Genomic DNA, 14,035 nt, shown 5'->3' with positions numbered 1-14,035 from the left:
CAAATTTTTGTTTGGGACTAGAAGCACCTCCAGCACAAATAAGAAGAATGCATCTGTGGGGACAGACTCTGTTGGGGGCGGGGGGAGTAGGATTTGTTTGTGAGTTTCTCAGTCTTCTCTCAAAAAAATGGCCAAGGCTGCCGGAATGGCCACTGGACTGATAGCCGGGAGTAGCTCCAGTGAATCAAACTTCTAGGATTTTCTATTAACAGTCCATGGGACTGAGGTTAAGGCCTGGGGGGAAACTACTACGTGTGCTGTTCAGGAGTCCTTCCCACAGGCCGCAGCTGACCATACCCATCACCCCTTGAAGAACTGGACAAGGAGAAACAGTCATCATGATATTAGACCAGCTGGAAAAGTCTACTAGAATTCTTCCAGTGATTTTTAGACTTGTAGTAACATGGCTGATGGTTGGTTTATGTGAATGAGCCTTAGGGTCAATATTGGATCTATTCTGTTTATCACAGTTGAGAGGGAAATAGGAAGCAGACACCTCTACAGGCCTGAGAGAAAAATCCCCACCATAATACTGGATCTCTTTCAAAAGATTTGTCTCCGATAAAGAAAGGCGATCCATGAAAGACACTGTAGTAATAGTAATAACAGCTAAAATTAAAATAAAAAGTATATTTCTATAGATTAAGTATATTGTATGTATTTTTTTTTCATTTAAATCAAGCCAACTTTAAACCACACTGGTATCTTAATCTTAATATCATATCCAATTACAGTAATGAAGAGGATTGGAGCTTGGAGAAGGACAAAAAAAATTAAATTTGACAAGAATATCTAAGACTTTATTAACCTACCCAAGTACTTATTAATTTAATGAATTCAACATGCAAAGCTGTTCACGGACATTACAGACTGTGGCCCATAATAAGCTCCTCATTATTTTTATGTAACCTTTTCTGGGCATCAACAGGACAGTAGAATTTGGCCAGGTACGTGTCTTCTTGCTATCCATTTCTTCCCTGTGATGAGGTGTGGAGGATTATGGGCAACGTCGCATTTATCTTTCGTCATGTGAAATTACCGAGGCACCTTTTCAGGAGCCAACACAGAAAAAAAAAAGTTTGATAATTCGTATTATGGTCTTACCTTGACTGTTTTCATAATAAATCTGCTCGCTGGCCTGAAAAACACACAGAAGAGACATCAGACCTAGAGCCACTGTGTGCTGCTCCAAATACCATAGGGGGCCGTGGGCTCTGGGGCTGCCTACGAAGGCCGGCTCAGTCTTGAGTCTTTACGTAAGCCACCTACGCTTTGCTCAGGTATCAATGTATGGCCTTCATCTAAAGTTACCTTGACATTTACCTAACACACTTGTGAACATGGATCCATGCTTTACTTCTCACAGACTGGGGCCTGTTTTCCTTATAACTGAAGTCACTGACGTTCCGTCTCGACACTCACGCACCCTATAGAAAAGTTTACCTTGGAAAGGCCGGGGGGCTTGCGTGAGTCACGATTCAGGAGCGTCAGCCAAGCATTAGCTAACAAGCCCTTTATCGGCATCAGGGAAGGAGCGAGGAAATTCCTTCTCTGGGATAGAGTTATCAGTGCCCAAGCTTGTGGGAAAATTGTTTTCACTTTTTTGCTTTCGGGGGTTGTTCGGTTCCATGTGTCTTATCTCATCGGCCATCCTTATGTTGATGTTTCCCTATCACACTTTGGGGTTGAAAACAATTTTAAAATTACCCTTTCAAATCCTTCATGCATGTAAGTGTCTCCTCCTGGCAGGACCTTCTGGAGTTCTTCTAAGCCCTGACGGATCTGCTCTCTGAAATCCAAAGACACGGTGTTAGTCCTATTGGAGCATTTCACATGTTGCTGTGGAGAGACGTGTACATTAAACTTTTTTTGTGTGGATCCTGCCATAGTCCCCCCACGGTCCCCCAATTAGAGGGAAAGTCTTTATAGGACATTATCCGTTCAGGGTCAGTCATAGGGGAGGATGAATGAAATCTCAGGTGAAGGGATCCTTTTGCAGGAATATCCACCGCTCACAAGAGTTTCCCACCCCTCAACAGGACAAAGTTTTCATTCTACATTGGAAATGAGTCCTAAAAGGCAACCGCTCCAGAGGAGAAGACACGACAACTCAGGCAACTTTATATCAAGACGCAAACAGCTCACGTGAGCCAGAAAGAGAAGAGCACCAGGAGCCCAAGGCCACAGCAGGGACTGAAGGTGGGAGGGGCAGGAGTCGGGAGCAAACTGTGCACCCACAGGGATGGGTGGAAGGAAACCGTGTAGTCAGCTTTGAAAATAAAAGCTCAGGCAATCAACGCTTTCCAGGACAACTGGGAGTGTTTTCTGTGGGCTGGTGTCCGTGTTTTCTCACTCTGGTTGCTCAAGGTGGTAGGGGAGGGGCAGGAAGAGGAAGTGGGTTATGGGACTGGGAAAGGGTCCAACTGGTGATGGGAAATGTGGATGGTCTGGGGACCTAAAACAACCTTTGGAGGACATTTTCTCTGGGATGTAAGATGCCCACATCCATATTTTGTCTTTTAAGTACCTCCATACCATGCCCAAAGGGCAAAAAAAGCTAATTTCTGAAGAAACATTAACTGTATTCATAATCTGTAAGCCTATGAAAGGGTGTGTCATTACCCTTCTCTCACTGGGGTCTCTTTAGTGACAGAGGTGGAGATGCACTATTTAAATTAGGAAGGGAAGCTTTTTTTGAGTAAGGAAAGAACCTCCCACTTATTGAGCTTCCACTATATACAAGGCCCTGCTCAAGGATTTCTCATTTTATGTTCCAAGTAACTGCTCAAGGTGGGCTTTATTGCTCTCATGCCTCAGGTGAGAAGATGTGGTTCAAAGATATTACGTAGAGAGCAGAGACTTGAAATCAAATCGGTCTGACTAAAAAGTGCCTCTCTACCCTGCCCAGGATTCTCCTTACATAGGTCAGTGCTGGAGAAGTGGGAGGTTTCAGTAACACTTGCTTAATGAGGAACGATGGTAATAATTACTAACACTGTCAGAGTATTCACTATGTGCCAAGCCCTGTTAGAAATTCACCACTGATAATTAAGTCACTTATATTTTATGAAAGGTCTTTGAGGTAGATATACAGTTAGGTCCATTTCCCAGATAAGGAAACTGAGTCACAGGGTGGTTAAGGAACTTGCCCAATGTCTCTCAACTACTAAGTGGCAGAGGGTGAACTTGAAACGCAGAGGCCCTGTTCTCCATAACTATGATAAACTGTTTCTCTTTGAACGAATGAAGAAAATTCATTACTGTCTTATCCTGGCAATTACGTGGGGAGGAAACCTAGTGCAAAATTAACTTTCTGCTAAAACTGATACGATGTTGTGGTCAAGAGTGAGGCTGGATTGCCAAGTTGTTGTAAGTTTTTTTTTTTTTTTTAATTTTTGAAAGATTTTATTTATTTATTTGACAGAGAGAGAGACAGCGAGAGAGGGAACACAAGTAGGGGGAGTAGGAGAGGGAGAAATAGGCTTCCCACTGAGCAGGGAGCCCGACGTGGGGCTTGATCCCAGGACCCTGGGAACATGACCTGAGCCAAAGGCAGACACTTAATGACTAAGCCGCCCAAGTGCCCTGTAAGTTTTTTTTAAAAGACAAACAGAACGGGTTTGCCGAGCCTTTTTCTGGCCTGGGTTGCTGATGCTTCTCTCGTGGAATATTTAAGACCAAGTAACTCAGACTTTGGGAAATGTTCTGACTATGGTCTGCTTTTGTATCGGTGCCCAGATATCAGACCATGTGCCCAGCTGCCCAAGCCAGAAACAGGAAGCCTTCTTGGCCCCTCCACTTTCACTCTCCTCTCTCCTCCTGCTCCCCCTACCTAATCTGTCATCGAGTCTATCAGTTCTGCTCTAGACATCCGTGAAACTGACTACTTCTCTCTCTTCTGCCAATGCCACGGTCTGAGCCATCATTGTCTCTTGCTTAGACCACTAAGACAGTCACTCCTATCTTATGACTGTCCTCTTTCCCCTCTTCCATTCATTCTCCACATGGCCATTACAATGTTCTTAAAATACAGAATAAAACATGCCACTCATGCCGCTGTTCCAAACCCTTCAATAGCAGTTGATTACACTTGGTGTAAATCTGAAACCCTTGCCAAACCTTCCAGTGCCTACACGGGATGGTTCCTCTGCCTACCTGTCCAGCCTCATCTGTACCACTCTGCCCCCACTCTCCTCGCTTGAGCCCCCCTGGTCTTCCCAAGCAACTTTCTCCAACAGGCCCCTCACACCTGCAATCACTGTTGTCTGTGGACTGGGGATACCGTCGCCCAGCTCTTCACTGGGCTAATTCTTACCCAGCCTTCGGTCCCAACCTTAAATGTCAATTGCTCAAAGTAGCCTTATTTGACTTCCCCTCTTCAGACTAACTCCCTCAATTAGACTTTCTCATGGCACCCAACAATTCTGAACTAATAACATTTGATTATGTAATGATTTGCTTCGCTACCCCCCTCACCAGTTTGAGACTCTAAACTCCATGAGGGCTGGGCCTTGTCTGTTTCTGTCCCCACTATATCTTCTGTCCCTACTATAGTGCATGGGACAGAAAAAACATTCAATGACTATTTACTGAAGAAGTTAATCATCCTAGGAAGAAGTCAGTCTTGGGGGCAGGGAAGAGCTTTACTTGGCCATGTGGAGGGAGGCCAGGCAGAAGCTGCCTTGATAACTGATAACTAGATCTGTCCCCATGTGGTGGTTAGAAGCCATTCTCTGTATTGTACCTCTTTCTATTACCCTGGCTATTTCAATAAATCCCAACAAAAGGCATAGTTTAATTTTAACTCTGTCATTTGGTGATAAGAAACGGTATATATCTGTGCATTAGAAGGAGGGATAAAGAGGAAAGCCATGTCCCTCACCACTGCCACCCCTGGGAAGGGAGAAGGTGGCATTATCAGTCCCCTGCCAGAGGGCAGCATTGCCCTGCCGGTCAGCAGTTTCAAGAGGGTAAGGACAGTGACAAGGCGGCAAAAGGCTGAGGCTGGGATATGGGAGTGAGGTTGGGATAGGAAAATGGGGGTTTGCTCCTGAATACACAGAGGTGGCATATGGAACACTTCCGAATAGCTGGTGGCGCTGAAGAGATGGGGGCTAACTTCTGACAATTAGGTTAGAAGAGATTGGACGTTAAACGTAAATGTGAAAAAGAAAAGCAAATGCGGCATTATCTTTGCAAAGTTCGGGACACTTGGGCAACACTAAAATTGGAATCTTGTGTTAAGACTGAAGCTTAAAAAAAGAGGGTTAAAAAAGGCATGTTGGGGGTGTGGAAAAGGTTCCTTGGCTTCACTGTATTTTTTCTCTGCCAAGTAAAGTCTGGGAACTGGGGTGTTTTCGCTAAGTCTCTTTCCTTTTCTTTATAAGTATTTTCTTGGGCTTTCTATTTTTTTGGTACCAGAACAAGCAAAGGCTGTTTTGGAAAATGTCTTTCTCCCTGATACTTTATGTCTGGCAAGATAAGAACTCACCAGTCCCAAGCAGTGATCACGACCTCCCCACATACCACCCTTCTTGGTGGAAAGATCAAATGACTTCTGGCCCCACCTCCCTACTCCCTCCTCCTTCTTTAAGCACCCACAGCATCTAAGCCAACAGAACAGATGGTTTCATGGGAATGGTGGGTCTCTTTTGATTCTGGGACAATAGAACTATTAATAGGGGCCTTCCCCCCACCCTAATGCTCTTTTAGGAATGGAAGAAAACTGGGAGAAAGATCTTTTAAAGGGATTGATAAGGACCTCTCAGAGGACTTGGTTATTACCAAATGAAATGTTATCTTCCTGGGAAATGAGAGAGGCAGGGAATCCTACGGAGTGGCTCCTATTAAGGAGTCTCCTGTTTTCCTTGGTGGTTTCACATGTCTGCCAGTGTTCCTACATAGAAGTAAAGGGTCTCCAGGTCACATGTCCTGTGTTTCTTGTACAATCCCTGCAAGACTTAACGATGGGCACAGAGTAAGATCATTTGCTGTTGAATAAATGATTGCAGCATGGATGCATGAGTGCATCCATCCATTCATTTCTGCAATGATTTATTGAGCGTGCACCATGCCCCCAGCCCTGCACTGGTTTGTAGGGTAGGGGGTGGGAGAATCAGTCTCAATGTCTGCTGGACTTTCTGTGGCCCTGGGAATTCTCCCATACTTCATGAAGATTACTTTCTGTGATTCTGGTTGTGATGTGACATTTTGATAATATTTGCTCATGGAATCATTAAAAGATGGACACACATAAGCATATCAAGAAACACTTCATTCAATAGGCTTTTTCTCCTAAGCACCCTCGTGATGTTCCTACTGCAAAATCCTCCTTGGGGTTATGCAATGTCTACCACATTTTCAGTCTATAAAACAATCTCCACCACCAGCCCAGAACATCAACATCAGCTCTACATTGTTGACTTCTTGCTGCTTAGTAAAAGAGCTTCCAATTCTGTGGACTTGGACTTTTCTCAAATGTCCAGCGGTTGTTGGCTTTGGAGTCTCAACTTATATTGTAAACACACATCGCATCTTACTACCACTAATGCTGCATTTACAACATTTCCAGATGGCCTTATGGCTCCAGATGCTGGCTACCAAAAACATGTAGTGAAAAGAACAAAAGATCATAGACTAATTAAAGACCTTTCATGGTTACTTTTGGAGTCTTGATGTTTCACAGCCAATTCTAATCATTTGTTGATAATGTATATAAATCATAGCCTCTCTGGGACTTTTACTTAAGGATAGGCCAACATGATTAATGATATTGAGATGCAAGCTGAACCAAAGATCCTTTTTTATATATAAATTTTTTTAGTGAGCTATAATTCATATATGGTAATATGTACAGATATTTATTCATTTCTTAAGTATTGCTGAATTTCTTTCCAGATGTTGTTTATAATATTTCTTCATTATCTTTTAACATCTGTAGAATCTGTAGTAGCATCCTCTCTATACCAGTTGCTCTATGGATTATAGAATTCATCTTTATTTTAACACAGGCTACTGTTAATACTGTGCCGCTTCTCATATAATGAAAGAATGCCTTAATACTCTACTTCCATATATCCCCTCAGCCTTTATGCTATTGTCAGATATTCTTTTATATATGTAATAAACTCCAAAATGCAATTATTATGTCTTAAGCAATCATCTTTTTGCAAAATTAAAAAAATATTTATCATTTCTGTTATTCCTCCTTTTTTTTTTTATTTTGTAGATCTAGTTTACATCTGGTTATCATTTTCCTTTAGCCTGAAGAATTCCTTTAGCAGTTGTTCTTTTTTTTTTTTTTTGTATTGTAGGCTTGCAGGGGATGACTTCCTCAGCCCCCCCCCCCCAGAACGTCATAATTTTTGCCTGCAATTTTAAGGATATTTTCACTGGATATAGAATTCTAAGTTGTCTTTATTTCCTTACATCTTCATAAAGAAATCACTCTGTTGTATTCTGGGTTGCATGTCTTTTTATTCTGATGAAAAGTAAGTGATTTCCATTGTTGTTTCTCTGTTTGTAATATGGCTTTTCCCTTCTCCCTATGTTTTAAGACTATCTCTTTATTCTGGTTTTCAGAAATTAAACTACTTTGCACTTAGATGATGTTTTTCTTTGTATTCCTCCTGTTTGGAGTTCTTTGAGGGTTTTGGATCTGTCTGCAGAATGCCATGTTCAGTATTCCAATTATACATATACTAGACCACTTGCTATTATCCCACAAATCATAAGGGCTGGTTTTGCTCCCTCCTCTGCCCCCTGATCACTTTTCTGTCTCTTTCAGTTTGAACAATTTCTATTAACTTGTTTTTAAGTTCATCAATCCCTTTTCTATAGATACTCTATTTCAGTTCCATAGTTTTCACTTGGTTCTTTAGAGTTGTCTTTGTTCTTCTTTCTGATATCCTGTGTCTCCAATGTACTACCTTTTCCTATAAATTCTTTAACATATTTATAATCATTGCTTTAAATCCCTGTCTGGTAATTCCAACCATTGAATGATCTGTGATTTGCTTCCATTACTGTGTTTTTTTCTTGATTATGGGTCACATTTTCCTGCTTTTTTCCCATGCCTCATTTTCTTTTCATTTGTGTTTCAGACATTTCAGACATTGTTTAAAAAAAAAAAAAAGGCAGCGGAAACTTGGGTACAATGTTGACTTATTTTGTTCATAAGCCTTTTATCTTTGGGAGCTGAGGGTGGGGTGGGGGCTGCTTACTTAGATTTCTCCTTGAGTTAGGTTGAGTTTGGGCTGGGTTACAGCTTTAATTAGACTCTGTTCCCTGTTATTAGCCTAATTCTCAGACTTCTGCCCTGCCCTGCCTTTGTGATCTTTTTGGTCGTTGAGTTGGGAGGGAAGTGGGAGCAGCTTCAGTCATTTTTGCTTGCCTTTGGATTCAACCCTGGTAGAACTCCAGAATCCAAGCCCCACAGTGATCCATATACAAGATTATGCAATTTTTCTTCACTTTTCAGCAACTGTTTCACTGATACTTTCTTGGAAAAAATGCAGAGGTGCAGGTGAGAAGGAGAATTGTCAGAAGACATTTCTTTTTCATGTAGGGCTCCTTCCAATAATCCATCCATCTGGCACACAGTATTGACTGAGGTTCAGCTGACTTTTCCTAATCCCTGAAAAGTCTCTCTCCAGGGCTACCCTACTTTTGCCCATACCTGGACCATATCCATCACCAAGTGTGGAAGTTTCTATAGACCTGTGCTCAGCTATAAAGGGCTTGTTTCTCTCTAATTCAGTTCACCAGTTCTTCCTGTGTGTCTGTTAACTCCATAGAAACATATGGATTTTATTTTGTTGGGACTTTTCTGCTTGACCATGGAAATGAAGGTTTTTCACATTCCTCTACACCCTAACCAGAAGCAGAATTACTATAAAGCCTTTTTCTAAATATTTGTGACTACACATTTGTTTCAAGTCAGGAAGAAAAATACTAGAGGCTGAATACCAGCATATAAATATACTCTAGTATCTTCATCTTAAAAAAACAAATCCTCTGTGACCCCACATCTCCCTCTAGCTATTGACCAATTTGTTTACGTTTCTCTTCACAACAAAACTTCTTGAAACAGTACTTGTATCCCCACTTCCCTGTCTTTCCATGGAGACTTTCTTCAAAAGTAGAGTGATCTTTGGTTGTTCATAGTGAATGAGTGAGGCAGAAAGACTTGTTTCAAGCTGTGCATGCATGGTGGGGCATCCCAACCAGTGGATGACCAGCTTTTGTCTACAGGCTTTTTTGTTGGGGACCCTCAAATATCAGTGTATGGACATTTCCATCCTCCCCCACCCCAAAGTATTTATTTCGACAGAAAACAAATTTTCAAACTCTTTCCTTAAGTGTTAGTCTTGAATTGACAAGGAGGAAGGCTGGAAGCAGCCACATTTTTGATGCAGTTAGCTCCATAATCTCCCACGCCTGGTGTGTGTGACTCTGAAACCATCCTTGTACTTCTCTTCTCTGGTGGAACTGGAGGAGTAATTTTCAGATGTGGTGGGAGGCAGGTGGTTCTGAGGTTCAGATAAAGTCTTTTTAAAAGTTCAATTTAATTTTTTGGTTTTATTTAAATTCAAGTTAGTTAACATATAGTGTATTATTAATTTCAGGGTAGAATTTAGTCATTCATCAGCTGTATGTAACACCCAGTGCTTGTTACAGCAAGTGTCCTTCTTAATGCCCATCACCAATTACCCCATCCTCAGATAAACTTAACAATACTCTAGTTTTCACCCTGTTAGCCCTTCCTTGTCTTCTGCAGTATCTGGCAGTGCTAGGTTTTGATCTTTCCAGGGTTTTGCTAGGCTACAGGTTTGTTTCTCTTCAGCATCTCCTTCCACAGGATTATATTTGACTTCTCTCCACACTGCTTACATCATTTGCCACTCCTCACTCCTCTTTCCATCCTCACTCGTATAGTGTTCCTATGGCCTAAATATTCCTTAGTTTCCTCAAAGATAGGCTTTGTGGTTTTGTTTCGCATTCTCCTGGTTTGGGGGTGCTTTTATGTGAAAGAAAGGGTAAAAAAAATATCTTTACCTCTTATTTTAATATTGGAAGTCTTCATCTTCTAACCCATTCTGCTCTGACCTTTGTCTCCACATCTCTGCTGGTCCCCAACCATCTCCACATTGCCAACCCAATAGTCACCTCTCTGGCTTCATCTTACTCAAAACAGTTAGCCTCATCCTCAAGTTAAAATGCTTTCTTTTCTTGATTTCCATTATGACATGCACTCTCCATCTCCCTCACTTGTTCTTTCTCATATTTCAGTGTGGACTTCTCCTTCTCTTCTAGAAGTCTAAAGATTGGAGTGCCCTAGAATTCCCTCAGACTCCTCCCCCCACCCATTCCCATATTTTCAACACCCACACTGTTTCATAAGTCATTCTTCCCATGACACTGATGCTAATGAAGGCAGTATGGCCTTCGGAAGAAGATGACTTGGGTTAAATCTTAATTCTGCCACTTCCTAGGGATGCCAACTTTAGATTTCTCAAGTATAAAAATGAAGGTGTGGAACTAGAAGATCTACCAGTTCCCTTCCAGCTCAGAATGAGATATCTCACTTTATGTAGGGAGCAGAAACAGATCCTGGACATCTGTTGGGAACTGGAAAGGTCACAATTGGTAGACAGAAGCAGTCCACAATGTGGCACAGGGTTTAGTGCAGACCAGTAAGTGAAGTTCACTAAGAGGAGCCCATCAGGGAATTTCCAAGGGTTGAAGCCTAAGCTAGCATACAGGATAGGAGTGATGGTTTAATCACAGGGCAATGTGATGAATTTGTCCAAACAAGCTGCTCTTTACACAACTCTGTTTTGGTTGGTTACTCACTCATGCAGTGGTTTTCACCAGGCAGTTTCCTATGGTACCACTTTGTTTTTGAAACAAATCTCTGAAGACTTTCCCATCACTAAACCTTCTCCCCAGCTGAGCCATACTCTGCAGGAGATGGGAGTGGTGGAAAGTGGGTTCTGTATTCAGGGTTTCCCAAATATATAGCTTTCCCCTATAGAACCTTCCGTTCCGTGCTCCTCTTAGTTCAATAAGTCTCTCTGGGTGCTTGTAGTATCTAAAATAGTCAGGCTGATGTACTTGAGCCCAGTTCCACTGAGCACAATGGATGTTTGTAGGGGCATAGGATAGTCTCTGTGCAACAGAGACTGTGGAGCCCAGAATCACCTTCTTGGATGGAAGCCAAAAGTGGACAGCCCTAGGGGAGATGATAGGCAAGCATCTTCTTTTTGGTCAGACCACATTTCTTTAGTATAAACTGGTGGAAAGTACAGTTTTCTCCAAAGATAAGACTTTCCTGTCACACTTTGAAGCAATATTGGGCTGGTGACGGGAGAGTATACTATGTATGTTCACACCAGATTATGCAACCCGCAAGTCATATGTACGGACAATCTATTTGAAAAGACGAGTTGAAGGATCATACAAGGTGTTGAGAGTCAACGAGAACTCTTATAAAGCACTGAAAGCAACGAAAATTGCTCATAAAGCAATGAAAATTGGCGCAGCCCCGTTGGAGAACAAGGAAATCATGTCTCATGAAGTTATACATTCACACACCATAAGACCTAGCAATTAGATCCCTAGTTGTGTACCAGAAATTCTTGCTTTTGACCACCCCCCTTGCCGGGAGACGGGAATGTTGATTGCAACTTTGTTTATAACAGCAAAAAGTTAAAAAAACTAACTGTCTGTGAATAAGAGAACAGATAAATACATGAGGGTACATTATTGCAATATAGTATGATGCAATGGAAAAGTATGAACCAAGTACAGCTCTATGTATTTTCACGGAGAAAGTCTCAAAACCATGATGTTAAGTGTAAAAAGCACGTTCAAGAAAAATACACACAATATGACCATTTATTATAAAGCATAATCTGAAAAAATATAATAAATTGCTCTCAGGTATACAAAAATATCCAGCATCTGTTAAGAGGGAAACCCCTAAATTCAGGATGGTGATTATCTCTGGTGAGGAAAAGGAAAGGGGGGGTGTACACGGAGGTGTCAATCCCTGTAACATTTCGTAACTGTAACAAGCTCAGTGGTGGATAATGAGGCCATTATCTTTTTGGGGGGGTATACTTTTGTTCCATTTGAAATATTAAATAATTTTTAAAAATGGTGGGGCGTGCATAGCAGTAGGCTGAACCTGCAGTTCACGAGGAGACCATCAGAGCTGCTCAAGGGCAGCACTAAGTCTCAGACTTGACCCTAGAGGCCAAAGGGCAGTGACGGCACGGGCAGGCAGCATCGTAGAGATGCCTATGTTGACCAGTTGTGGTTTGCCATTGTGGGGCCACCGGAAACCAGGTGGGTTTGGCCTTTTCTGCTTCAGGTCTGAACACCCCACCATTCTTTGGTTGCACTGACCACTTCTGTATTTGTCCTGCTGGCCTCGTCCCAACTAGAATGCTTCTGCCTGCTGCTCTGTCAGTTTTTATTCTTTGTATGTGCTTGCCACATGTGGGATAGAGGCGAGGAAGGGAAATAACATTTCCGGAGGATCGGTGTTGCGCCAGCACCTCTGCTGGGCACTTCCCTTACATTAATTTACAACAGGCTCTGAGCAACACCATACAGTGGGTGTCATTCTCTCCACTGCTCATTTGAGAAAACAGATTCAGTGGAGTCCAGTAACAGACTGGAACCCAAAGTGACCCTGGTACAAAGTCTGTATCATCTCTACTACATCTGTGCTGTCCAGACTTGGTATAGGGCAATGTATTGTACACAGTGGCAGACCACACACACACACACACACACATTTACATATATGTTATTTTTTTCATAGCATATGTTGCACTCCATAATCTGAGGAAAAACTCAAGAGGATTTTTATCTAAAATCAAACATGGTTATGTTACTAGAGAGGACACAAATGCACATGCATTTTTAAGATGAAAGAACATTGAAGAAATTTCTTGCTTTTGATGGGCATGTCAAGCTACATCCAAGGATCCCAGGAGTATCCTTTTACTTCTTCTCCTAATGGGGTATCCCCAGAGGAAGAGTGTGAGAAGTACGCATTACTCTCACAAATCAGTCTGTTCCCAGAAGGGCGGAATTGCTTTGAGGTGGGTTCTTTTTACTGTCACTGAGACTCAGGATGAGGAGCCCTTCGACAAACCTCCTCTGGAGACATTGCCTGTGCGCGTCTGTCTGAAGCAGTCTCACTAGAACTGTTACCAGAGGGAAAAATAACCTTTCTCTGGCCTCATGCCAAAGCAGTATTTCCTACCTATATCCCCTCTATATAGGGATAGACCGCCCAAAGGTTAAAACTTTGGAGAAGGCTGTGAGCCGTGGAGGGCTGGAGACTCTGAATTGCTGAATTACTGCGTGCCTGGCATTATTAATCTCTCCAACAGTTCTGTGAGGTAGGGACTATCATTCTATTCATTTTATAGATGAAGAAACAGGCATATAGAGGTAAGAAACTTTCCCATGGACGCAGACCCCTGGATCTTCTCTCAGTCCATAAGACAAGAGAATAAATACGCATGCTTCCCACTGTTTCTCTTAATTTTGCCATCAAATCTTTTGTACCTAAATAAAGAGTACCTAAAAATGGAACAAATCCAGGTTCTTTCAAGCACCAAGTATCTGAAGACCCGTTTTCTCTCTTGTTATTTTTAAATTTAGAAAAGGCTTTTAGAACTATGTCTCTTGGTAATGACAGCCTGTAATCATTCTGCTCCAGGAATCAAGCGATGTGTTCAGAATATGTCATTTTCCCCCTGTGACACTAATAGCAAAACCACACTCTCAACCCAACCAAAGGATGACTGAGAGGGATGGAGAACTGTGGTCTCTTGGTTTCCACTCAGCAGTCTGAGCCAAGCGTTCTTCATTTTCACTCCAACTCCTTAAGCAATAGGCAAGATACTTCACCTCTTAACCCCATCTGTGAAATGCTGATGCTACCTCTTTACCTCTTTGTGAAGCTGAAGTTTTAAAAGGTCCTGAAGATAAAAAGGTCCTGAAGAGAAGTGTT

At 42.1% G+C, this 14,035-nt stretch overlaps 1 protein-coding gene across 2 annotated transcripts in view; it reads right to left on the bottom strand.

The window, feature by feature from the left end:
* ANTXR1 (ANTXR cell adhesion molecule 1) overlaps positions 1-14,035 on the bottom strand; it is a 129,864-nt gene that overhangs the window by 74,311 nt on the left and 41,518 nt on the right. For both annotated transcript variants that reach the window (XM_080812573.1, XM_080812572.1), the window contains exons 4-5: positions 1,708-1,789; positions 1,105-1,138 (exon numbers count right to left, since the gene is read on the bottom strand). In XM_080812573.1, coding sequence (XP_080668699.1) covers positions 1,105-1,138; positions 1,708-1,789 — 116 coding nt within the window. The remainder of the gene's footprint in view (positions 1-1,104; positions 1,139-1,707; positions 1,790-14,035) is intronic.

Source organism: Martes martes (genome assembly GCF_963455335.1).
Source record: "Martes martes genome assembly, chromosome: 9".
NCBI classification, from domain to species: Eukaryota; Metazoa; Chordata; class Mammalia; order Carnivora; family Mustelidae; genus Martes; species Martes martes.
This window is presented reverse-complemented; position numbering and strand designations above follow the sequence as displayed.